Raw genomic sequence first — 27,181 nt, 5'->3', positions numbered from 1 at the left:
TGCTGCTTTAGTCATAGCTTTTGAAATTACCAAAAATCAAAAAGAAAAAAGTTAAAAACTTTGAAATCCTATCCTGTTCACACTAGAAAGCATCAAAAGTTACTTTTAGTTGCTTAAAAGATTTAAAAGTGTTTTAAAATAGAAGTTTTAAAAGAATACTACCAAACTATAAAAACATAAAATTATTTATATACATATATTATATATAAATATAATGGAAAAGTTTCCCTGCTAAGCTTGCTGTGAAGAGAAGGGTGAAGGTGCAGTAATTGCTATACAAGCAACATTTTTCTGAAACAGATGGCAACCAATCCATCAAAGCATAATGCTGAAGGGCTGACATAAAATGGTGAATGCCTTTATTTATTTGGCACAGCTTTGAGTTTCTTTAGCAGGTTTTTGTTTTACTGTATCGATACTGTGAACGGAGGAGCATCCCAAGAGTCCAGGATGCCAGCGGTGCATTCTGTTTTGCTGATTCACTACTTTCAATTGGCCTGGTGAAAACCATGGAATCGGTCCTTCATATTACACTAGGTTAGTCTGAAAACAAAGCTTGTGAAAGGTTTTTATTTCTTTTTCTTTTATGGGTTGGGTGGGATTTTTCGTTTGGGTTTTTTTTGGTGCAAAGGTTGCCACTGTATAAATGATCATTTCTGATTGCATGCAAAAGAGCCAATATTCTTGCCTGGGCCTCACTGAGGTGAAGTTTATAGCTTGTAGCTAGAGTCAGTATAAGGTATGGTAGTGGGAATCATTTTAATATTATTTCTGTACCTTTAATGGATGTGTATGTGTATGTATGTGTGGGAATCATGGTGTTTCTAGTGTTTTCTTGAACAGTGCTGAAAGCAGTTTAGGCCCATCCGCGCTAGGAGATGGAACCAGTTCAGAAGGAATTGTTTATTAAACTTTTCTTTCAGTGGCTGACTTCCTCAGTGCAGATAAGGCCAAGGTTCAAGAAAAAAAGGGGGTGGAGGTTGTATACGGTATGAGAAAACCTCATGTGAAATTTCTGGCAGTGGAGCTGCTTTCCATAACAAAATGATAACCGTCTTCTGTTGCCTCTCCACTGGCACACTTTTGTAGCTCTTTACAGTTGCATCAAAGCTGTAGAGAATCAGATGCCAACTTTCCAAGTGTGAATGCTTCTGTGATGGGTTGAGGCACAGCTTTGCATTTCCACGTCTAGCTGCAGCTTTTTCCCCTCTGCTAAAACTGTGATTTCAACTGTGATTTAAGGAGGATGTGAAGAGAACTCTGTCATATTTTAATACCTCTGTGTGTAACATTTCTGTCCGCTTCAGAGTTAGGGCTTACTAACCCATTTGTTTGCTTGCCTCAGGCAACAGGGGGAACACACTCTGTTTCTGCAGTTTTGTTTCTTGGAGGAGAACACATTTCTTAGTTCTTTGCTGTGTCAGAGAAACCTTTCAAATGTGAATCATTGTGGTTATCTCCTTAAGCCTGCAGAAAGCCCGGGTGCCAAGTCACAGCATAGTGACGTGACGGTTGCCGTGGCCATTCCCTGCTGCTGCCAGGCTCCCTGTGAATAGCTGTGAAAATAGGAAGAATTGTGTTAATACTGTGCTGCTGCTTTGGGGAAAAGCTAAATCTCATCCTCTCAGGAGGATGACTGATGTGAAGCTGGGAAAGGGAAAAAGCAGAAGGTCTTTTTGCTGTCTTACAGTGGGAGTGTGTGAAAGCAAACTATGCTTCTTATTTCCAGCAGCTAGTTAGAGAGGGATGAGCGAGGAGGCTTTATGAAATGTGAATTTATAACAGGAGGCTGAGAACACACTTAAAGCCGCTTAATAAGATCCCAGGATATCAGCCTGGTCAGAGCAGCCAATGTAGAAGGGCAGGCCGTCACTTGTCCTCCCAGCATTGTCTGGCCATCAGGTTCAGTCCTTTGACTTACCTACATCTTTTCTACAATATTTTCAAGCTGTGATTTAACTTCCAGAAGTTTGGGTGGCTGAAGGGCAGGAAGAATAGAAAGTGTTTTGTATCTCTGCTGCTGTTTTAATTCCAGCTGAGGTCAGTAGCAGCTGCCTCTGTTCCTATCTGACAGCTCTTCAGAGCTGAAATTGCATTTGGAACAAGCTGTGATCTTGCTGTGAAGCATAGCGGAGCAGGCTTGGTGGGGAGGGTACAGAGCCCTCTGAGATCAAGAGCAGATCTCCCTGCCTGTCCTGCTCTTGTTCTGTGACAGCTAGGTGACTGTTTCAGGGAAGGCTGTCCCACACCTTTATGCAATAGTACTGTCACTTAAAAGTTTGATGCCCATTTCAGTAGATGATTCTAAGCAGTCTGGTCTTCCAGCAGAATCCTTTTGCTGTCTTCAGGTGATGCAACCCTAATAATGCATTTCCAAGAGCAGAGTTGTACCTTTTATTTGTTGTTGACTTCATCTCTCCTTCAGAGCCCAATGCATAAATAAAAAGACACCTGAAAAGGTGCAGTTTATTTGGGTGGAAGGTAGTATGTGAGGTAGACAGTCATGCGTCTTTAAAACCAACAAAAATTGGCACCCCTTAAACTTGTTATTTCAACTTTATAAAAATTCTACTCTTTGATGCATAACATGCTTGCCTTACCAGCATCCAGGTGTTTCTGCAGATGAGTAACACCAAATGCTGTTCTTGCTCTACCGGAAATATTTTGGGATGGGAGAATTCAAGGAGCTGTAATTCAGGAGACTTCTAATTTTTGTCAAGGTGTGGGCTCTGAGTTTCCCCTGGGAGCTGAGCCCATAGCCAGGACTACAGTCAGAAAGTCTGGAGTCTTCCAATGGAGCTGCCACTGACTGCCAGCATAGCCTCATCTCAGAGATGAGCATTATGTGTATCACAGGGTGAGATCCACGCACAGAGCTTTGACGTCTTCAGTGAAAGGTCCTAAAGAGGAGGAGCCAGTTATCTTTATTTCAATTGTTATCATTCAAAGCATATTTTAATATAATACATACATATGTATGTATATGCATTTATATATAAATATATATATTTGTAACCAAATAAAAGCTAGACCTATGCAAATGCTACTAGCTGCTGCTTGAAACTAATGTCTACCAGAACATTTTGGAATAGATTTGGAGTAGATTTGTTGGGTTTTGTTGGTGGTTCTGTTGTTCGTTTTGTTTTTCAATAAAATGCAGCAGACCAAAGTTTTGCTGCAGTTAGTCTTACTAGAAATTTAGGTTATTCTTAATCTGGAGCCCACTTGAATGGGTTATAAAATTATCTGAAGAGTCCTACCATCTCTAAATAATTTCTATCTGCCTTGATATTATTGCTGAAAGACTTTCTTTTGTGAAACATAGGTAAACACAGAGGCTGAGACTAGGAGAGACTGAATGTGATGTTTGGGAGATAACTAGAAGAGAAGTAGAATCAAGAAGAGACTGGGAACGTTTTCTTTTGGATGTAGGATTGCATTGGCTTCAAGGAATCTTCCTCTGTGTGAAAATGTCACTGAGATGGAGGCAGTGATTGAAGCATCTCTGGGTTGAATTCTGGTCCCCGTGGAGGTACCAGAAATCTTCCCACTGAATCTGATGGTACCAGAGTTTAGTCTGCTGGGAGAAATTTCATGTGGTTTCGACCATTTCTTTGTGTCAGATCCAATCTTTGCTTTTAGGATTAACTACAATATATCCAGCTGTAATCTTCAGTGCCCTTTGACTTTCTATTCCTGGTACTGTAGAAAATTCAGGTTTCCTGTAACATTATCCTTATCCCAACTGTGAACAAGTAACTACTGCTTCTTATAATTTATTGTCTTTCTGTTCCTGAACGTCTGTGTGATTGAGCTGTTCACCAGCATCACCTTCCAATGCTTCATGAGCTTTTATGCACAGGGAATTGTTGCAATGCTTAGGTTGACCATGCTAGTTGGAAGAGTAGAAGCCTTTGGAAAATGACTTCTGCTTCCTCTAGCTGTCATTAGGGAGTGCACACACACATATCTGTATATACATATATATGTATACATATATAAAGTATTTCAATATAAACTCATTTAGCATTATTCTTATTTAATTTATATTTTAATCCAATTGTAAACCAAAGTATTACAGCTTGTGAAGTGATGTGTCTCAGAAATAGGAGGAGACTTTTTAGACGGGAGCTCTGAAAGAACTTTGCTGACAAAAGCGCAGATATGAATAAGACTTAAGAACTCGTGCTGCTGAATCCTAGAGATTTGCATCCTTGGAAGGATTTCAGACCTACTAGGTTAAGTTTGATGGTGGGAAGGCAGTGTGGGTTACCATTTTAAAACAATGTTTTGGGGCTTTTTTTGTCATCCAGTATTACTTGGTATTTGAGGAATTGCTACAAGAGCAGTGTGGCGGGGCATCTGATTGAAATGAGGCGAGTGGTTAAAGCATGGTTAAAGCTAAGAAAGTGATGCCGTGTAGTCTCATTTGCTTCTTGTGTCTTTCGATCACAGATCTGGATGGGGTTGTGCCATGTTCAGCTTCGGGCATCTCCATGCTCCCTTGTCAAACATCCCTGTAGGGAGCTGCTCAGGTGGTAGTTTGAGTGAGTGCATTAAAAGCACAACTCAGTGGTGTTTCTACTGCTGGGCTTTTCATCAGAATCACTCTGGAGTCTCTGCCATCCTCCTGTGCCTGGTCACAAAACCTGGGGTTTCTGCCCTGCCTCTTGAACTGGGATCTTTTAAGGAAGCACAGGGACTTGCCTGCTAGAATGCCTCAAGGAAATACCCTGTAAGGGAAAGTATGGCAGGAATTTAGGTGTGGGTTTGCTGTATGTGCTCTAACATGGATCTAAAGTGATTTTCTGTGGTCTTCTGCCTGACCCCTTCCTTGTAAATGCAGGCTTTGGATGGATTTTTGTAAACATGCATAGAAAAGATGGCACAGGCTGTTTCAGTGCTACCACTGCTTCTGCCTGTGTCCCCTTTAGCTCACTGTTTCTTGCTGTAGTATCTGATAAGGGTTGGAGCTGAGGTGTTTGTTAAGATGGAATATAGTGGGCACCAGACCAGGTGCTCCTGGGCCTTGGCTCATCTGTGCTGTCAGAGCAACTGAAGCTCTGAACCCATGAGGCAGGGTTCAGGGCCTTCTTAAGACTTGGGAGATTGCAGAGTTTTCCAAAGTACTGAATGGTTTTGTAGGAAAATAATTATGTTCTGGCAAGCCTAGAAATAAAAAGGGAGAAGAAAGCAAATCAGACTGTACTCTGGCAAACTGGAGCTAGAGAGAGGAAGCCACACAAACAGCCACTGATGTATTTAGTGTCTAATTTATAGTTCTAGAAAACCAGACACTGCTATTTACTGATATCTAGAAGTGGTTGGGGTTTTTTTTTAGTGACTTCTGTGGAGGTGCACGTTCTGCTGTCACCAATGGGATGAAAAAATGGGTTCAATATAAAATCTTGCTGATTCTTCTGTGCCAGGGCGTAAGTGCCTTTCCAAGGAATTAACAAACACTAAGAACAAATTCACCTCTTAAGTCTCCCGCAAGTCCCTTATAATGAGCAGGGTGATGATCCACCTACTTTTATTGATCAAATACGTTCATTTAATACTCCCCAGTAGGATTAGTGTATACTTGCAGCTCATGGTATATCACTGCGACCCACTCCCAGTACAAATTTTAGCTACTAAATCTAGCAAATGTAAAAAGACTGTAAGCTAATATATTTGTAATTGTAGTCACCAGGTACTGTAGGTTGAGTACAAGACCCCTTCTGTGCCATGTGCTGTGCCAGTGCATAAAAACATCATCTGTCACATCAAATTCCTTTTGATAGAGGCATCCTGTAAGCAACCTCAGTGCAAAGGTGCTTCTCAGGGCAGCTATCAGAAGAAGCTGGTCTGATACCAGCAGCAGATCCCATCCAGCTGCTGTGTCAAATAGCAGTTGCTCTGATAAACTGAGTAAAAGAAAAAGGGAAAGCAGGATAAGGAGAAGAGAGGTACCTTAGACCAAGTGCTGGCTGCTGATTGAGCAGAAAAGGGTTATTTGGTTGAGGCAGTGGTCTTTATGTGGAATTTCTGTCATTTTTTTATTCAAATAACTTTCCATAACTTTTTTTTTTTCCCCACCAAAAATTTCCCAAGTTGATTATGTAGTACCATCAGTGTCAGTATGGTGCATCCAGTGACTCCTGAGTGTTTAGTGGGTTGGTGATACTTTAGCTGGAGGCTTTGGGTGAGCGAGTTATGAATGCAGGCTGCTGGCTGTCTTTCCATATAATCGTTCTGATGGCTTTATGATACAGACCAAAAATGCTTTTTGTTTTAAAGCTTTAATCCTTTTCATGGAAATGCTGAAGAAAATCTTAACTGGAGAGTGAGCTGTTTTTGTTCTGTTTAGTTAAATTCTTATCTGGCATCAGCATGTTATCTAAGAACTATTTCTGTTACACCCACAAGTAGCACATTATAGGACTCTGCAGATCACATAAGGTTTAAAACCTGTGGCTGTAGGAGGTGATGTTTGTAACATGGTTTTCATGCTGTTGTAGAGGTTGGGAGGAATGAGATAGGGTCTTTGCAGAGGTCCGGTCTCTGTCGCACTGTGGATGGAGTCACGGAGCACAGGTGCCTGCTTGCAGGGGGCTTCGAGGTTAAAGGTACAGGTGGAATTTTCCTCAGAGATTTTCCTTGTGGCTTCCCACTGCACGAGTGCTTCAGGAGCGGACAACAGACTGCTGCCTTCAGCATCAGGAACACAGTCAGCATCGAGGCTATGTGTCAGGACCCTGTGCGGGAATCTTAGGAGGGGAATTGTGCACCTTCAGAACCAGAAAGTTGAACTTTTCAAAGGCTTTTGTGAACGAGGAGTTAAGCCTGCTTTTGGCAGGGTGGTGGAGCAGGCCTGGGGGTTTTGACTGTTAACATGTATTCAGATCCTTGGTTTTGCAGGGTGAGATGGGCCATTTCAGAAATCTGGGCAAGGAAAAGTGGTAGCATTTGAACCCTGTGTTCTCATTCCAGCTTTGTATCGAGAACCACACCAGGTATGTGGATACCATCGATGGGGTGGAGGGGGAGTTGCGCAGATGATGCAGTGAGGCTGGGAGTTGTATGTGTTACATCAGGGGCTGCTAAGTGCCCCATGCCAAAGCTGCCCCAGGTAAAACCTGGCAACTGTGGAGATGAGTAGGATGGTGAAGTGTTCCCCAAAATTGGTCTGAGCTGCGTTGGTCAAGCTTGCAGGGTATTAGCTTTCTAATGAGCTGGTGATAAGTGTTGGGAGGGCAGTAGGACACATTTCACTGTAAGCTACTTGCATGGTATTTCTGCTGAGCCATGGGGCTGTGTTGTACCAGCACAGCCCTGCACAAGCTCCCCTTGCTTATCCCCTATTGCTGCACACAGCATCAGTGGAGCTTGCCAAGCTGAAACTCTCTCCCTGGCAATAAGAGGGTGTTTACCTGCAAAACATGGCACAGGCAGGGAAGCAGAGCAATGTGGGAATTGTGCCCCAACTAGAGCCAAGACCTTTTAGCCCTGGGGGCAGACAGCTGGAGACCTGTCACTGAGGGAAGGGGCTCAGGTTTTCTTGTTAGCTAGAGGGAAGTTATCATGTCTGCTGGAAAAAAGCTGCACGTGTGGTCTGGGGTAATTCTTGCTAGGAAGCCAGTTATATTACTGCTTCTATTGCAGCAGCAGAATAACTAACAAAATACTCGATTTTGTTAAAAAAAAAAAAAAGGTGTTACTTCTAATCTGGTGATGGTGACCTGCTTACATAATGTAGTGTGTGATTAACATCACACCTCTTACACAGCTGGTTTTATTTCCCCACCTTAGAAGTGGTGGCAAATCTCACTACAGCCACAGACTCATTGAAGTCTGTACATGGAGAGAGGCCCTTTTCCTCTATACTGCTGAGCCCTGTAAAGGATTCAGTTTTCAAAAGAATGGAAAACAGCAGCACTTCAACCACACAGGTAGTTTGCCTATGTTAGCCAGAGTTTCTTTAGATAGCCAGGGACACACCATCTGGTTCTTTCTAGCCTGAAGCATTTATTGTAGGAGGGAAGAAATCTGCAAAGTGCAAACAGAAATAGTGAGAAAAGGAGGTTGGCTTAGCAAGGAGTGGGGAGACACCAGAAATAGGAAGAGGGCTTGTCTGTCTCCAGCAGTGGCTGGGGCTATTGGCACTGGAAACCAACAGGAGGTGTGGGCAGAATAGGTGAAACAGCATCAAAGCGTTATTGGGAAGAAGCATGCAGGTGTGTCTAGCATGTTGTAGATGCTGTGGGCAGGGAAATGCTGGTTTTAGAACCTGCGTATGTTCAGGAGCATGCAGGAAACCCTTCTGCCTTGAGAGACAGGCATGCAAAGACACATACACTGTCCTGAAATCATAAAGCTGAGTAGCACCAGTGTTTTCCATGCTGGAGCTGTGAATGGTAACGAAGGAAAATGAGTCAGTCCCTTGTGGAGGCAAATTTACTGTGCAGATTTCAGAAACTCCATTGGAATGAACTCAAGGGTGGCAAGTGAGGACTGGAAATGGGTAGTACCAGACAGATTTCAAAGTGCCATTTTCTGAATGTTAGGTTTTCTAGCCTGTGTTTAAGCTGTCAAAGACTGAAATTTGCTTTTGTTTCAGTGCTATCATCTCCTTTACCTACATAATTTCTTCTATTTAAACTCAGCAGCCAAGAGGAGGGTGCAGAGAAGATGGAGCCAAACTCTTCTCAAAGGCACATGGTAGAAGAAGGGGCAGCAGTAGGCAGAAATTTATACAAGGGGGATTCAGGTTAGCAATTCTAAGACATTTTTTCACCCTGAGTATAGCCAAACAGTGTTGGAACAAGGCCTCCCACCCTCCCTTATTTTGGACTTCTCTGTTACTCCTCTGGTGTACAAAATACAAAAATTGCTCCACCTCCTGCTACACTGCATAATACATAACAAGGGATAGAGAGTGTTATCCTACCAGTGCATTTCCAGTTACTTTTTTTTTCATTTATCAATGTTTAATCCATGAAATAGCATCTTGTGTGCCACAGTCTATGGAGAAATCCAGCTGCTCCCCAGGAGTGAGTGCAGCCTCCAGGTTCCTGTTTCCATTAGACTACACCAAGCTGTATTTCTTTTTGTTACTTTGTTTTAGTATTATCATGTAAAAATGGGCAGCTTTAACGGGCTTCCTAGTTCATATCAGTTAAGCTTTTGAAACATATTCAGGTATCTCTTAAATACTGCTGTGTAAGTTCCTTATTTAATCTGACATATTCCAGTTTATTATTTTACTGCAGTTATCTAAGGCAGTACTGAAAAAAAACAGTGCATTTGTTTTTTGCAGACTGTCAGCTATTTTAAGCCTCCAGCTTTACTTAGTTTTTGTCAATGTACTTAACCCCCTCTCCCCCTCAGATCTATGGTCGTCTTCATTATTTTTATGTTGCAGTGAAGCTTATTTATTTAAAAACTCCTCTTGTCTTTGCAGTCAGACCTAATACTATTGGCTCTGAAACTGTGAAACTAACTAGAAATGAAAAATGAAGCTAGATTGGTTAGCTCTGCTGCCGGTTGTAGAATGGAAAAAGTAGCAGCATAAAAGGAGAAGAATACAATTAACATTACTCAGTCTGGGGCGGGGAGAGGAATCACAAGACTATGGCTGAGAAATTTCTTGGAAATTAGTTTTAACCTGACGATGTTACTTTGCTGGTTGCCCATTTGGTCAAGTTTAAAAGCTGTTTCTTGAGACCGAGAAGCTTGTCTGGGGTCTGTTCATTCATTTATGTGTCTAGGGCATTGGTTTGATGTGGGAGGTTGTGCTCCCGTGATGTTCTGTTCTTAGAGTTTACATGTCTAAGGAAACTCTATGGATTACTGTGAAGCTTTTATTTAATACTTCACTGCATGTAAATTGGTAACTGAACACAGTTCTTGGCTTAAAGAGGTGAGGGCTGGTGGGGAGGAGGAAGGTGCCATTTTGTCATGGGGGCCGGCAGTGCAATTCTCCCTGTGACAGCTTTGATTTTGGCAAGAGGGGTGAAGCCTCGTCACCCCTGCGGCTGTGTCCTTGTCCACAGGGTGCTTTCAATCAGCTGCACCCATGCCAGAGTCAAGATGAATTAGTCTTAAGTGCTCTCTAAAAACACGGAGATGTTTGTTTGCACAGGCTGAGGGCAAACCGGATCTCTGATGGAGATGCAGGGAATGATGTTTTAGGTGGTGCACAGGTACTTTTCTCATGTGTTAGAAGGTTTCCTAAACCAGGGTTATGCTCTTGTGGGGAGCAGCCCATGTGGAGGGCAGGTGAATTCTGGATGGAGAGTAGAATTTTGTCATACCCTTTGCTTGAGACTAACTCCTTTTGTCTCCCCTGAAGCACTTGCCTGGACAGAAAGCTGACATGCGACAGCTTCCAGGGCTACACTGTAACAGGGCAAGAAGCAAAAGGGGAGTGTTGTCATTCAAATAATGCATGTTTCTTTGTGTTCGTGTATGTAAAATTGCTAACAGTTAAGAGATAGGATTACTGTCACCAAGGGGTGCAAGAGTAATCCTTCTTGGTGGCAAAACAGGGACTTTTCTGAATAAGCTCGTTTAAAAGCTGAGTTAGAAAGAGAATAATATGCAGCCGTATGTTCGTGTAGTAATGTATTCCTCACCTTGTGCCCCAGGCCTACAGGGAGGGTTAGTGAAGGACAAGAGAAGCCTGTATCGGAGGTTAGCTCACAGGAATGAAAGCAAGCTATTCAAAGTACTGCTTTTGTCTGAGAAGTGAAGGGAACCGATGCAGTTTTCCCCTAAGTCTCTGGTATCTTAAACACTAGCTGAAGCTCCCATGAGCTAGGCCCCAGTTGTCTCCGAAGCTGCCCTCTGTCCCCCCCTTTCCCCAGTGTCACCCCCCTCTTCCCTGTACAACACTGTGAATATGACACCAGTAGCTCTTTTTAACGTTTCCATTTGAACTGCTCAGAGCATGAAATGCTGTCCTACGCTGTCACACAGTGACGCTGTAGCAGACGAGCTGTGATAAAGAGCCCTGTTCAGCTGAACAATAACCCCCAGACAGGGCGCTGATGGTTGAGCACTTCCTTGCAGAGCAATGGAGGAGCATTATAACAAGAATTAACAATGTTAGGTGGCTTTGCATAGCAATTTGCTAATCAAATTTGTTTTCGTAACAAACTAAACTGACAATCAATTTCTAAAATATAAAAGCCTCGTAGAGGGAATAGTCAAGTATGTCTTCAACAGAAAGATTTAACTGGGATAACTTTTAATGAAGAGCGCAGCATTTGTTTCCTTTTTTTTTTTCTTTTTGAGCAATCACTCTGGAAACGGAGTCACATCCAGCAGCAGAAGATTCACAGGACAGTAACTACCTCTCTCTCGCAGAGTGCTGAGGTTACTACACTACACACTCTATCAGCAAAGCTTTCACTTAAAAGAGATTTGTTTTCCTTACCTCTGTGTTTCAGAAATGCAGGTCTGCTCTGTAAAGTGACTCTGAAAATGGCATCTGGCAGGAGCAGGAGGAAGCCTTTCAGGGTCCATTGTCCCTCTTTGCCACCAGTTCTTTGCTCTGGGGCTGCGACAGTTCAGGGTGGATTCACTACTTCACGTATCCTGTGTAATAGAGAACTGTCCCACAGGCCAAAGGCTGCTGCCAGAGCTGCGAGACTGCAGGCTCCACTTCCTGCACTGGGGAATTAGGTAATGGTATGGAAGGTAAAGGGAGAATCTGCCTCCCTCCTGCCTCCAGGGGAGCAGGCAGCAGTAAAAAAAGCAATAAAATATAAAACACTTTTATATGTTATTCATTAGTCAGCAGATCTGACTCTGCAAATTTATATATATATATACAAACACATTCAGAGAGCAGATCTCTCATGTGAAAAGGTGCCATTTTTTTTCCTAAACAGAGTCCCTTTCCAAACTAGAACAGCACTTTAAGTAGGTTCCTCTTAAAAAAATAAAAAAAAAAAATAAAAAAAAAATAAAAAAGAAAACACCACAAAAAACCCTTTACTGAAGAGATGCACTTTAAATCATAAGATGAGTATGGCTGTTGCTGGCCTTGAGACACAGCTGTACAGGTAGGTGGCTTCTTGTCAGCCAGAGCCTGGGAGGGAGCAATGTTGCCAGACCCTTGGCTGCCACTGGCAGCCCAAAAACTACCGCAGCTCTACCTCCCGCTCCCGCAGCCCTCCCAGCCTGGCACTGCCCCTGCTGACACTACAGACAGGAGTTCCCACCGCAGCCACAGGCCTGGTTGCAGCTCAGCCATGCTGTAGCACTAACAGGACCGGCATGCAGCCGCCTGTTAGAACACTTTTGTAATCGGTCAAGAAAAACCCACCCTTGTCTGTAAAAAGTAAACCCCATTTATAACAGGTCAGAAAGTTACACCCAGTTACAACACAGCAGAGGGCCCATGCGCCTGCGCTGGGCTGAGCTAAGCTGAATGAGCAAAGCCAGGACAAAGTTGTTACTGGGGTTGTGGGTTCAGTGTTTTGGGTTTTTTTTCCCCCATAACATGGATATGGAGCCCTAGTCAGTTCAGTTTTGTTTGTCTTTTTAAATCCAAGTTCATGTGCCCCACATCAATTCTGCTCTGAACTGGGTTGCAGAGCAACCATCTGTAAGAAGAATTGTGCCATCACCTTCAACTGTTGACCTATATATCAAGCTTTTTAGGACAAGTGTCCTAACGTTCAGGACTTATTTTCCCAGTTAAGAAATTTCCTGCTGTACTAATTCTCTTATTTTATTTTTGGTTGCAATCCTTATTTCAAGAAAAAAAAGAAAAGTCAGTGTTCACACTAGTCTGCAGTAGGTTGAAGTGTGAGCCTGCTGTGTGCAACTTGTGGATAGCAGACTGTTCTCCAATGATTTTTACAAGCTGTTCCCAAGCTGGTTATCCACCATTGCTTTCCTTCTCCTCTTCCAGTGGGAGCTGGCAGGCAGAAGCTCTTTGGAGTGGCTGCTGGCTCTATGGCCAGTGGCATCCAGGGATGGCCAGTGCTACTGGAGGAGGGGCAGGCAAGGGTGGTAAGAGAACCAGAGCTGGGGAAGGGGGGGGAAATAAAACAAAGGTAGAGGCGACTGTACAATTGCATTGAAAGCAGTTTAGCAAAAGCGCTCTCGTTGGACAGCTTTAAGAACAATGTGAATGAAAACTTAGCAACTTGGGTAGGAATCTGAAAATTCTATAAATGTATACTTGAAATTCTGTTTGTATTAAAAAAAATTTGCATTTTCTTCTTTCTTTTAACACTGTGTAAAAGAACATTATGCATGTGAGTGGTTTGAGAATTAAATGGTTTAATACTCATATCCTTGTCTGTGTCTTGTAGCTGACTGGTCTGATCTGACACTGATTTTCTCTTTGCTGCCCGCTTCAGATCAGCAGCAGTGGGAGAGCCTGGTCCTTGCTTTAGCCAGTTCTGCACTGCCCTAAGCTTAGCAACCTGGTGGAGGCAGGGCAGTGCCAGGTGACCTCTGTCCTTTATATTTTGAGGTTTATCTCATCACTTCTGCAGGCTCAGCCCTTTTTGGTCTCACCAGGTAAAGGAAGCGCTATGCTCTCACTGCAGGCCAAGCGCCTGATTCCTGTTGCAACAAGAAGGCTTTCCCAGCTGCTGATGGCAGGTGAGGCATTCTGTCATAGGGAGACCCAGCATTGCCTTAGCCCCCTCTCTCACTAGCCTCCACCTCCATGGCCTGGCACACAATGACAGAGGCACAGGAGATTGTACATCTCTGGACATACACATGAAGTAAGCACAATGAAATAAGCAAGCAGAAGGTGGGCTCCAGCAAGAAATACCACAGCGGTGACCACCAGAATAGGTCAGGGAGAAAAGCAGCTGCTTTCTGAACTCTGTTATTTCCAAACTGCGCCCCCTTTTCTTCCAGGGCCCCAGCATTATATACACAGTTTTCCAAGATCCTACTTCAGACAAGCTTGTCAGCACAAAAAGGGTAAGTGCTTTACAGGTCTCTTTCAAGTGTGCTATAGCCCTGTGATACAACAGAGCAGTTGACTCTTCATGTCCAAACCACACACCACTTGCAGCGCAAATACAGATGCTCAGACCTTCCTACTGGGGAACAAGAGGGAGTCCTGCAAAACCCCTTACTGCTTCCAAAACTAGGGACAGAGCGACCAAGCATCTTTTCACACCAGCTCCATCAGACTGGTACGTCTGAGTTAACTCCCTCATTGCTTGGCTTGCTGTGGCGGTTGCGGCAGAGAAAAAGCCTTCCTAAAGGCAGATGCTTCACTGGTCCCACAAAATCCGGAGTAAACTGCACGCTGGGGTATGCCATCTACTGGCGTTTTAACAGCTGTCTGCACACGCTTCTCTAACGTACTTAGGACAGGACTGTGCTTTCACTGCCCTTTCTGGTTCAAACACTTGTCCTAAATGCTGAAATCTTAGAGGAGAGCTCACCATTCTTCTACATTTTGAAGACAACCCTGTCAGAGGTCCTGCACCTTTCACGGAGCAGAGGTCAGATCACACATGTGGCATGGCAGCAGATCAGGTCACCTCAGCTCTAGGAATAAACTTGCAGGTGAAATAACAGATTTTTCACAGAATTACAGACCTTGGTTACCTTGCCTGGGCTTAGTCAGGGTTCAGACACCCCTACTACAGGTTAGCTTTTACTGTGGAGCTAGTTTAAATCTTCATACTCAAAAAAAACAGATTCAAAGCTTTGACTACGCAAGGCTTTCACTAGTGACTACGCAGTACTCGGACACGTTGGACATGCCAGAGCTGTTGGCAAGTAGGGCTTTGGTGTTTGGCAGCTCTTCCACCTACCAGCTGCTCCATGCAGAGCTGTGGAAACACCTCTGCTGATGTTTCTGGCTCAGCCAGCACATGCCATTCAGCTGCTGCTTTTCCACTGACCTCTGCAGTGTGGGGTTGCTCTGCCGGGTCTGCGGAGAGCAGGAAAAGGGCCCATTTGTTGAAAGAGTTTAAATAAGTCTAGGAAGCGACTTAGTGAAAACTGTCCATTCAGAGATCAGTTTGTTATGTACAGATCTATAGGTTTTTAATGAACCAGGGGATCAGTTACAGTTTGAGGCCTGAAAGGGAGTAGGGTTGTATATAAGAATGACAGCAATGCTGGACTCAGGCTTGGGTGCCACTAAAATACTGGTGTGGGAAAAAAATGCTGTTTCCCTTTGAATGAAGGATGGAGCAGGTGAGCACCCTCCCCTGACACAGCAAGGAGGAGCAGTAACAGCCCACCTGGGTGCAGTCCCTGCAGCTTGCACCAAACAAGTAAGACCAACCACCCTAGGAGCAGCCCTGGATTTTTGGCAGTACCCTCCTGCCCCTTTTCCAGAGGCAGAGGAGGGAAAAGCAAGGCCCTGTAAGATCCTTTAGGAGCAAGGATCAGATATTCTGCCCATGAAGATAATAGTGTTGAGGGCAGCTTCCCGGATGAAAAGGAGGAAGGGCCTGTTGGCATTGAAGATTATTCTGTTCATGGGGAAGGAACGGCCAGAGACGGTGACAGCTGTGGCAGCTGATGCCTCGCTGCCTTCTTCATTCACCTACCAACCCAAAGAGAAAATGGGATTAAAATACAGGCATTATGCAGTATGTAGAGAGCTCCCCCTCCTTCCCACAGAAGGTGAGTGCCCAGCTTCCACCTCTCCCCACAGCCCCAGATCACTGAGGAATTGAACAGCTTGGGTTCAGAGCTATTTTTCATTTTAACGCTTCGTGTTTTTAAAAACAAGGAGAAAGACACCCACAGGACCAAATGAGGCTTACCTCGAGGAAGGCTTTGTGGAAAGCCTCAGATACATACAAGTCTGTACGGCCCTCTGCAATGATACCTGAAATACAAAATGGAGAAAGTTAAAACTACGTTTTTAGACAGCAGCTCAAGAGAGAACACAATTCCATCCTTCATAGCCTGTGTTCAAGCAGAAGGTATGTCTGCCCTAAACCAAAAACACTCTCCATCAACTGCAGTTGACTGCTTAGCTCCCACGTCCTTAGTGCAGAGCAGGGCTGTATGTCCATGACGGGTCTTGACCATAGAGTCCATCACTGAATGCAGCAACACCTAAATGCTTTCCTGTTCTCATTCCTCACGTGCTGCTGCACTTACTACCCTGCCACCTGTGGAGGAACAGTTATCCCCCACCTCCACCCTGCACCACCCCATCTCCACATCTGACCTGGGAGTCTGGCATTTTCTGGACTGAAGAGATCTTCCAGCCCCATTTTTCTCAGCTTCTCCTTGACACTGAAGCTGTCCTCAACACGGAAACGAGGGAGGTAGACAGAGAGAGACACCTCTGTCATGGAGTCTATCCAGTCCTGCAGCTTCTCCGATGTCAGGTCTCGCTCCACCTCCACCAATGGTGTCCCACCATTGGGCAGGACCAGCACCATCGTGATATCATCCCCTTTGTAAGGCAGCTCCAGCACCTGGACTTTGTCCTGGTGGATAGATGCATAGTGGAATTTGGACTCTTGGTACATAACTGGGACTTTGCAGGTCTCACTATTGGCTTTATGAAATAAATCCAGTTTTGTGTTTGGAGCTGGGAACTGTGATTTCCAGTGCCCCTAAAAGGGAGATGGAAGGGGAAAACATCAGCATCACTTTTCCCCCCGGGAAACAGGCTGTTCCCCCAGTTTTGTTAGCCATACCTTAAAATAAATGGTGTTGACCAGGACCAACACTGTGAGATCATCAATACCTCTTTCTGGGATCACTTCTGTAATGCGCTTCTCTGTCTTATTAGCCACCCACTCATTAATGATCTTCCTGGAAAGTTCTGGCTTCTCCTGCAGGAAAAGACCAAGAAAGGTTAAGTAAGTCAAGGGTTTTAAACACCTCTTTGGATCTCTTCTGCAGGAGACAGATTAACCGGGTATGTGTTCAGGGAGGATATTGCTCCCAGTGTAGTGCTGCAGTGTTTAGGAGTGAAGAGTGGGTAAGTGACTGTGGTTAGTCTGTGGGAAGTGACTGGGACAGGAGAAGCTGCATCCCATACTTCCTCCTGCCTTCACACCTAGAGCAGGGCACTTCCTGTAGGCAAAAGATAGGGATGCAGCAAAAGCAGGATGGTGGGAAGGAAACAAACAAGAAAATCCCAAGTGGTTCAAACTCACTTTGAAGTTCAAGGGCCAAAGTTTTGCTCCATAAACTATTTCACTGATGTTCTGGTAAGTCTCATTAAAGACCAAAGATTTCTCCCCGAAGAGGCGGTTGGCTGATACCAGCTCCGAGGATTTGTTGGCTTTCTTGTAAAGCCGGCAGTTCAGCTTGGCAAAGAAGAAGTGGATCTGATCAGATGTCTTTTCTGAAATGGTGTCAAACCGGAAGACCTGGAGGAGCCAAACAGCAACAAGGAATCCGTGAGCAGGCTCTTACATTCACATAGCTCCTGGGCCCCACAGCAAGTGGCGATGCAGCCTTTGCCTGCTGCTCAATAGCCTAAATCATGGAGCCAAAAAATTTGCGGGTCCTCAGAGCTTCACCCTCCCATGATTAACTGGGAACCCAAATCTACATAAGACCAATGCATCACCAGCCCAAGCCCTAGTTTTGGAGAGTCCAAAATGAAGAATTAAACACTGCTCAGCATGCAGAGGTCCTACTGCTCCTCTTTCTAACTCTGGCTCCCTTGTTCCCCACCCATACTCTGCTTCGGACTGGTCCCAGCTTCTGACTGTCTTTGATCTAGCATCTTTCCCAAGAGAAGACTCTGGCTCTTGCTCAATGACCTATTGGCAGGGCACCTGCCTGGATCTGCCTCTCTCTCTAGCTCTGTTCCCCATCCACTTTCATTAACCCAGCTGTCTGGGGAAAATGCATCATTTTGTATGTGCCTATTAAAATGTGGGCATGATTTACCTAGATCCTTCAGGTGGTTGTGCGGAACACACACTAAAGTCTTGGTGATGTTTTGATCTGTGCATTCTGACCCCTGTCAAGGAACAGATCCTAGCTTCACATATGAACCCCCAGGCTTCCCCTGCTGCTGTTAGAATTAACATAGTTTACACACAGTGTTCACAAATCCCCTACCACACCCCAGAGAGCCTCACATGAGATGAGGATTGTGCTCCTGGGGCCTGGAAGCAGCTCTTCAGATCAGTGAAGGTCATAGGGTTTCGCTAAACACTCCTGTGACGATGCCAAAGGCTGCTTCTTCCCAGGAGGAGCAATTCTCCTGGCCTGTTGAGCAACTCTGGTACCTCTTACCTATTTTTGCTGGGAATGGGAATACGCAGAAATTGTTCTGAGGGAAGGTTTCTGCAGCACAATGCATTCTTTCTTATCTGCGCCTAGCTGCCAGCTGGAAGGAGAGTTACGATTTGTCTACTACTATCCAACTCAGGGCTTTAAGGCACAGAAAATCCCACAACATGTTGCTTCACACAAACATCCAGGATCTCTGGCACCATTTCCTATGAGGCAAAGGTAGTATTACTGGCCCTTGTGTAGGGAAAAAGGGGTATCTGCATCCTGGGTGGCTCAGTGAGAGAAGGGTCCCCTTTCAGTGAGAAGGGCTGCCCAGAGGAGAAGGGATAAGTGACGATTTTGGAGATGTGGCTCACTGCTCTGCTCTGCCCAGACCGTGTGGATAACAGCAGGAGACTCCAGCGTTACTTACTCCAGAGGCAGAGAGCAGCAGTGGGAGCAGTTTGATTCTCACCTCCTGTTGCAGGGAGAACAGCGCCTCTGGGCTGTAGTCTCCTGTCTGTGGGGAAGGTACGGGCAGTACCAAGCCCCACATGGCAGAAGAACGCACCTGCAATTATCAGGTGAGCAGGTCTGATAGTGAGAAGGGTGCTTGGACAGGCAAGGAGTTAACTGATCCCACAGAAGAGCCAGAACTTAGATTACCTCAGTCCAGAGTTCCCCTCTATGAGTTTAGGAGCCCCCGCCTGGGGAGCTCAGGCCCTTACTGTGCTGCTCTGATACTGCCCCACACAAGGGAACCGAAGCTGTTTAGTCCTGGGTGAGTGCTCAGACTGCTCTTACTCTTACTACAAGGAGGCTTTCAAGAAGTAATTGATGCTGCTGTGCTCCCACAGGGTGGCAGAGCCCTGGAAGCCAGGTGGAATGCAAGTGTCCCATGTGTGTTATTTTTGTCCCAGGGGAGAAAGGAAATGTGAAAAAGAGCCTTTCCCAATGGGACTTGGTATTACAGCTTTTCCCGCTTTTTGAAGAACAGGCCTAGCTACCTGCTCAGCTACATTCTTGCCTGATCTGCAAGAAACAAACTATTCTCATTCCCTTCCCTCATCTCCCAAACGGGCTTCCTTTCCTCCAGATGAAATTAATCTCTCAAACCCAGGCAAGCTATCCTGAATGTGGGATCCACTTATGGAATCCGAGAAAAGAGCTGGGATCTAAGACAGTACAGAGACAAGCAGCCTGTGTATGTCCTTCCCAGAGGCTTGTTTAAATAAAGGTCTCCCTTCCCAAGCCAGGAGGCCATGCTGACCCAGAGAGCCCTTTGGCAGCAGTCAGCTGCTATCACGTTTGCTGTCTTTCAGTCCCTGGTGACAGCTACAGAAAAGAATTGAAGTAATGCCACTGACCTCCATGAGCTGCTGGAGGGTGCTACCACAAGCTCCGAGCTTGGTCATGGCAAAGGCTGTAGAAATGCTGAGGGGTGACATGAAGATGTTTTCCCCATTGTCCTTGGAGTCAGCCAGGTACTTGTAGAAGACAATAGCAAAGCGCGAGTTGGCCTTCGACAGCTCCCAGACCCTGGGGTTAGTAGACTCTGGGAGCTTGCCCTTCCCTGGCTCTTGCCCCTCACCCTCCTGGGGCTTCTTCTCAGGGTTGCGATAGATGCAGATGGGGTTCACTGGGATGTCGCGAGGCTTTGCAGTGCAGATGTCTTCCACGATGTAGTGTTCAGGGGCAGCCAGACCCCAGACACTGAAGAGACACACCACAAAAAGATGCATTGTCCTGGAACCAGAAAGAGAGAACTTATACACGCTTGCCTGCTCAGAAAACCCATCCTGCTGCCACAGGCTGTGGGCCCTGTTTTAACCAACATCAGAGTGACATGAGCCCCACGGTCCTCTTCAATCACCCTTTTGTCCTGTAGCTGCAGGATAAACTGAAGGACAGACGGACACCACCAGCAGGACAAGCGTGCCTCTGAGCACATGCTGCTTTTAGAATCAATACACTGGAAGTGGTGCTGTCCCAGAGCCCTGGGTGCCCTCTGGTTTAAGCAGCAGGCTCAGCCCTAACAAATTTGCACAAACCTGATTTGAACCCCTCAGTCCTTCCCACCAGCCAGCCAAGGTGGCTACAGTGAAAGGACTCTGTCCGTGCAGCCTCTCCCCAAGCCTGCCCGTGACAGGACCCAGCACATAGCCCCCAGAGCCACCCAGCTACCCTGACCAGATGTGATTATACTTCTGTACAGATCCTACCCATCTTCCATATGGGCAGAGCCCCCAGGTACCCCTGGTCTGCTCCACAGACCAGCCAGCCATAGATAAAATGGTTTTGACTGTTCCCTTCCCCTTTTCCTGGTCTCTTGTTCCCCTTTCACCTGAGGTCCTCTGTTCCCTTCAATTACTCTCTGTGCTTTCAGGCTCACCTCAACTTTACACTGTTTAAGTTACTGACGCACGAAATATTACAGCAGAGGAGAGAGGTGATAAGGAAGAGGTCTCTGGAGAAGTTGGCCCCTCCAAGCACCAAGCATCTTTAATCCCTAAAAAGTGTATTTTATAAGCGTGTATGGTGTAGCTGGTGCATCACAGCTGTTCCTGTCCGAAGTTCACAACACCTCAGTGCAAACTGACTGTCCCTGACCTGAGGAGGGTAGGGTAATGTTAATAACCATGTTCCAGAAAAAACAGGCCTCCGAAAAACCTTCCAGAAGGACAGATGGTTTACATTTTCCACCTCTGCTAAAGCAGGGCTCTGCACATCCCATCAGCTTAGCACAAGGCCTCATCAGCTATCGTAGGGCCAATTAAGTGGCACACAAGGTTTCCGGTGCACTGTGGTTTTGAGATGCCCTTCAGATGACACGGCGTTGGGTTTGTTCACATACCCAGTGGAAGGAAGCTCCTGGACCACAGCCACAACAGCTTGGGAAACAACTACTGGAAAGGGCTGGCAGCCAGCCCGGGACTTCTGTGGCATGGAAGACTTTTTCAAAGACATATCTAGCTCGGGTAGGTCTCTGCCTGCTCCCACGTACTCACTGCCACAGCCACTGGGTACTATTTTGTAGTGGTGACCTCCATGTCCGTGGTCTTGCCAGTGCTGGTGGGCCAGCCCCCGGGGGAGGAAAACAGGGGCAGCTCAAGAGCCAATCTGGGATGCAGAAGACCTCTTGGTTCTTTCGCAACCCCCTCCCCTTGGGCTCTTGGGCAATGACTTCATCTCGGCTGAAGTTCCTCCGGAAAAGCAGAAATTACCTCATTTGGCACCAAGACCATATCAAGCCCTGAGGGGCCCTCTCTAGCATACGCTAATGGCATAGCAACAAGTACTGCAGGAAAACATGCAAAATAAGACGTACTTGCTCAGGCCACAACCACTGCTCTTGCTGGTAACAACAGATTATCTTTCAAAAGGTTTACGATAGCTGCAACACCACAAAGGAGGTTGGGGGGAATCCAAAAGGGGAGGGAAATCCACCAAATGCAGAAACAAAAAGCAAGACCCAGGGCAGGAGGGCAAGAGAAAGGAAAACTATTCAGACAATTAAAAGTACTCCAGGAAGCTCTGCTCTTCCGAACCTTTCACTCCTACAGGAAAAATCAGCCAGCAACAAGCCAGGCACACTTCTGTGCTCCACAGCCCTAAGGCCAGGACCTCGGCAGCCCTTGCTGCTTCCCAGCAGTCCTCCTTCACCAACATTTAACTCTCCCTGGCCCCACAGCACTGACATGCCTGCAGCTGGTCCTACCGCAGAAAGGACAACCTCGCTGCAGTCCCTGTCCTGTCACTCTGCTAACCTCCAGGGAAAGGCATGTCTGCAAGCATGTGCTGACCTGCCTGTACAAACACAACTGCCTGCTCCTGTTAAGATAGAGGCAGTTCATGATGTTCACCGTCACACAAAGTGCTGCTAATCTCACATTTAAAACCAAAAGCACAAGGAGTGGAGAGAGCACCTCATCTTCATCCTGTCCTGATTAAATAGGAAAGACTGTTTTGCTTGATAGTGAAGTCCTGACTCCATCAACCTAAAAGAAATACAGGACTCTGCACTAATGCCTTAAATTTATCAGCCACTAAGCCTGACTTGGCCTCTGACGTGTTCAATCTTGTCTCTTACAGGCAAAAGCCCTCACTGTTTCTTAGGCCAGCTGTTTGCTGTAGCAATTGGTTGAAAACACTCCTCCTCCCTCCATTGCTCTTCAACACTCCCTTTTCCCCTGAAGCACTGCCACACACTCCATATGTCAACTGCTTTCATCTTGGAAGGATCCCAAAAATATTATTGCAACATCACTGCCTGAAAGGGGTTACTGGAAAGGAAAAATGTACAAATTAGAAAGGGTTCATTTTTTTGCTTTATCCCTGTAAGAGGTGTGGAAATCCAAGAAACAAGTTGCTGATTCAGCTGAGAAGGCTCCAGGGGGAGAGAAACCCCTCCATCCCACGCTTGGTGTGCAACACAGCTGGACTCCAGCCAGTATAGGCCATTTCCATCCCATGGGTGCTCACTGCTGCATAAAGAGACAACCAACTGGGCTTGCAGACCCACAGTTCGTCCTCCAGCAACCACCCTACTGAACCTACCAGTGCTACCTGAGGTGGCATGAATGTCCCACAGCACCCATGCAGTGTGCTAAAGAACCCAGCTAATGTTAAGTAGCTCAAACCATTCTGAGATTAACTTCAGCTCTTGAGAATAAAAGCCTTTCCCCCACGCCCTCACACCCCAAAACCAGAGTGCAAAGCAAATTAGCAGTGCTTTTCTACAGGTGGGCAAGAGATCAATGATTACTCAGGACAACCTGACCTTATGAATTGCTCTCCAAACCATGAAGCATTGCTACAGGCTGGGGATGGAAGTCAAGCATGACACTTTAGTGAACTGCGCAGAAGTGAGCCTTTGTGATAACTGGGATGCAAACACCCTCTCAAAATGGCTCCTCAGGCCCAAGCTCAGAGTGAAAAAACACAACTAAAATTCATAGGCTCCTACAACAGGAAAGGAACCCTTACAAGGAATGAACTAACTATGAAAGATTAGTGGAACCTGTTTCTTACCTGCCCTTGTACCTCCAGCCTTCTGCTTTTACAATGCAAATGCAAATCGTTAAGAGGATAAGCAGTCCTGCTTGAGCCCAAACTAGTCCAAAGCAGTTTCCAAACTGGACTTCTGTGCTCAAGCAGAGCTGAGACGAAAGCAGGGGATGGTGGGAGGGGAGTAGGATGCTGAGGCCAAAGGCTGTTGACCAGCTACAGAAGGTTAAACAAACAACAGAAAAAAAAGCAATGTTTAGTTTGAAAGAAGTTTTAAAGTTCAATCTGACAAGAGAAAGTTTGACCACCTACCCCATGCAAACACCAGATGCTTTCAGTTCTTGCCAATAGAAAATTAACTGGTTTTATCATGAAAAAAAATCCCACAACTTTAAAGACTTCAAACAATAATGTGATGATCTAAGATATTTACAAATCTCACTTTGGTATCTCATAGCTCAGTAAAATGTTTCCCTCTGCCCCAAGCCCTGTTACGCCCCATTCCCAAGCAGGGACCAGCTGGGAGAAACTGCCCCACTTCACACAGTCTCAAATACATCCCCTCTTAAATACACTCACCTTTTCACTTACACCACTGTAAAGATGAGGATTAACAGCATCTCCCCTCACCTTCAGCCCACACATAGCAGTCTTAGGGCAGGACTGAGCAACGCATTCCAATCTAGGATGCAGTTGCTCTACAAATTCAATGGCACTGCCTCCTGATCATCAAAACCCAGGAGCTGGCTGACTGAGTGCTAAAGCTGCCCTGTTAACTGGCATCCAGGTCTTGATGGAAAATGCAGCTGCAAACTGGTTTGGGGGAAGTAAAAGACCTTACTATACCATTAAGGGATAGAATTAAAATGAGACAGAGATTGTGGAAATGAAAGGATGACATGCTCTGAACCCAACTTTGCTTTCATGGGCTCCTCTCCAGAGCCTGAGGTCAAAATGCCACTCTTAAAAATTGACTCTGCCCAATATATAATTCGTGCTCTTGTCAGTTTTATAACCAGGAATATATTTATCAAAAGCAAGCACAAAAGCTACACAATCCATTCTGGATGCTGCCCACTACCACACAAATACCTGTTCCTCAGAATTTCTTTCTGCCTAACAGCAGATCAGGCCAGACCTGCAATGCAAGTCAGTGAGTAACCTGCTGGTTACATATTTGTCATCTGCTGCAGGGGGTAAAATGTCCTCAGTAAGAAAGAAAGAACTTATGCACCTGACCTTGTTGCTCCAAGGGGCTGCTGGTTTAATTTTCCAAGGTAACACATATGCTTGCAGGTCCCATGGTCTTCAGGATGATCATCCACATCCAGCAAAGAGCAGCAGGCATTCAAGTGTGGGTTTCCATTCACTCAATGCTCAGAGGCAGTTTAAAGCAATAAACCCAAGAACAAACACCTTTTGTGTTTTGCGTATCCCACATTGTCTAAGCTAGTGTGAATGAACTCTTACCAGTGTGACAAAGTATGCTGGTACTGCAAACTGCAATCTTGTTTCACTGTAAAAAAAAAAAAAGAGGCCAAACACCTACAACTGAGTATGGAAATACTTTCTTTAATGATGGTGGCCCTATTAACAGTGAGGTTAATTCCAGAATTGACACTAGGGCTGAAGGGATCGATAAGCTGCCCAAGCCATACCCTCTAGGGTAGCTGGGTAAATATATTTTGAATGCAGCACATAAATGGCAATTTACTGCTGCTTCAGCTCAAAGCAACAACAGCACCATGCCTTAGCAGAACTATACCTAAGGAAGCATCCAGTGACAAGTGCGTTAAATCATGAGCTGCTTTGTTTGCTCTAGTGGAGGGACTGTTTTTCTCCCTAAGCTGCTGTTCACAGACCCCAAGCAGGGATCTGCTGCTCAAAACCATTAAGTGCCAAAACTCTAAGCCCAGCAGCCTGGGACAAGAGATCAAGCATCGTGCCTCGGTTTTAGTTTCTCCCACACTCACAGTCCAGGAGATAGGAAGCTGGAATTCACACTTATGGAGAAGGTTACAGAAACAACTCAAGACATCCCAGCCAGGACAGGGGACCCCTTCACTTTAGGGTGCTTCTGCCTCTTCCAGATGCCTGCAGAGCTGTACGGTACAGCACACCGCTGCTCGCCACCTCCGCAGGAAGATCACAAACTGTGCTATCTGCTTTTTAGGCAAAAGAGCCCAGAACCATTTACAGCAGCAGGGAGACAGAGTATCTTCTCAACATACCTGGACTGCTCCCTGAACTGCGCTTTTTTTAAGAAGCTAGAAAGAAATAGCCTTTAAACATACCTCAGTGGTGACCAGGAACACAAATTTGGTCTGTGCTTTGGGTGCTCACTTATGGCGACACACAGGGAGAAAGACTTAGGCACTCACAGAGCAAGATGTGATCAAGAAACCCCATGTTCTGGGCAAGGCTCTTCCAGCTCCCTTCTATTCTGGCATCCAAATCCAAAGAGAAAAAAAATCCAGCAGCTGCCATCCCCCTGACCCCAGTCTCCCCTGCTCTCAAATATACAAAAACCTCCAAGTTTCCCCAAAGCTCTCATGATGCAGAGCAGCCACCCCCTCTTCCAAAGGGATCCAACACTCTGCAGCACTTCAGATCTTTAAAAGCCAGTCACTGCTGAAATAGAGTTGGTTGGTTGCTCCCTCTGCCCCCCCCCCCAAGTACCTGAGCATCCTCCACCATCAGATTAGTAGGAAAAAGGAAAGGAAACCGTCACCAACTGAAACACGCAGTTTTCAGCTGGATCGCCCACTGAATACAATTCCCTTCATAGGAGCTGAATGCTTCAAGTCTCCCAACAAGGTAACACAACTGTGTGGAAGTGTGAGGGGGCCCAACAGTTAGTAGTGATGGGCTTTGGGCCAGCAAAGCACACACTTCAGACTGCATCCATGGTGCCTGGGCTCAGAATTAAATAACCATGCCTAAACTCCCAGGGCAGAAGGTTGTGCTTGGCCTGCACTAGGAGAAAGAACAGCTTTTTAGCAAAGCAGCAACTTACTCTGTATCAGACTATGTTCAGCCAGTCTCAGATTTATAGCCAGCTAATGACTTGTTAAAACCCTCAAAAAGAAGTGAAAGGAGATTAAAAAACCACAAAACAGACTGTGGAGCCAACCTTATTCTGACTTCAAGGCAAGTTCCAGAACAGGAAACAAGCACAACATTAGAGGCACTCTGCTTGCTCCTTGCTCTGAAGGTGGTTTTGTTTTTTTTTTTGTTTTGTTTTTAAATACGTAGTCTTTCTTTAAGCAATCACAAAAACTGGTATTTTGAGTATTCTTTCTTGTTCACGTTGGGTGAACACATGAAGAAGCCACTCTGTCTACAGGTAGAGTCAGAAGAGAACAGGTAAGACCACCAAATAGACACACGTGATTTCTTTGGTATTTGGCATCTCTTATGCTCCAGCCTGGCAGAGAACAAACACACCTTGACCTGGAGTAAGTCTCACGGAGTCTTACACCTCACACATTTAGAAGAACATACATTCATCCCAAACAGAAAAAAAAAAAGGTATTCCAAAGTGTTCTCCATTAATTTACCATTTAATATAAATGCTGACAGAAAAGCAGGTAAGACCTTGTAGACACTTCCATCTATTTACAAACCAAATAGTGGATCACCACCTTTCCACACTTTGTTGTTGTTGTTGAATCTGCAACTTAAAGGACCCTTACACACTATGTGGAAGCAAACTGAGGTTGAATCAGCTTTGTGAGAGAGAAAAACAAGGTGAAGAGGGAAAAAGAAACAGTATTTCAATATACGGCTTTTTCTATATAACCACCATGCACACATACCACTTCCTTGTTCTTTAATACAGAAGTGGCACTGTTGGCTCTATAGTTCTAAAAAAGAAATAAAGGAGACAAATACTGACTTTCAGATCTCTGGATTCTCTTGTGTTTTGCCTCCTTCAATCCACTCTATCCCACTTCCGCATAGTATCTAGAAAGTTTAAAAAGTATAC

General features: G+C 45.4%; 1 protein-coding gene across 2 annotated transcripts in view; it reads right to left on the bottom strand.

Moving 5' to 3' along the window:
* Positions 1 to 14,994: 14,994 nt before the first annotated feature.
* Positions 14,995 to 27,181, bottom strand: part of RC3H1 (ring finger and CCCH-type domains 1) — a 79,907-nt gene continuing 67,720 nt past the window's right edge. For both annotated transcript variants that reach the window (XM_062602399.1, XM_062602398.1), the window contains 6 exons: positions 19,554 to 19,932; positions 17,112 to 17,327; positions 16,647 to 16,784; positions 16,169 to 16,562; positions 15,756 to 15,820; positions 14,995 to 15,532 (listed from right to left, as the gene is read on the bottom strand). In XM_062602399.1, coding sequence (XP_062458383.1) covers positions 15,359 to 15,532; positions 15,756 to 15,820; positions 16,169 to 16,562; positions 16,647 to 16,784; positions 17,112 to 17,327; positions 19,554 to 19,932 — 1,366 coding nt within the window. In that variant the 3' untranslated portion in view covers positions 14,995 to 15,358. The remainder of the gene's footprint in view (positions 15,533 to 15,755; positions 15,821 to 16,168; positions 16,563 to 16,646; positions 16,785 to 17,111; positions 17,328 to 19,553; positions 19,933 to 27,181) is intronic.

The sequence above is a fragment of the Pezoporus occidentalis genome, unplaced genomic scaffold, assembly GCF_034315485.1.
Source record: "Pezoporus occidentalis ecotype Australia unplaced genomic scaffold, CSIRO_AGI_Poc_V1 ctg76, whole genome shotgun sequence".
Lineage (NCBI taxonomy): Eukaryota > Metazoa > Chordata > Aves > Psittaciformes > Psittacidae > Pezoporus > Pezoporus occidentalis.
This window is presented reverse-complemented; position numbering and strand designations above follow the sequence as displayed.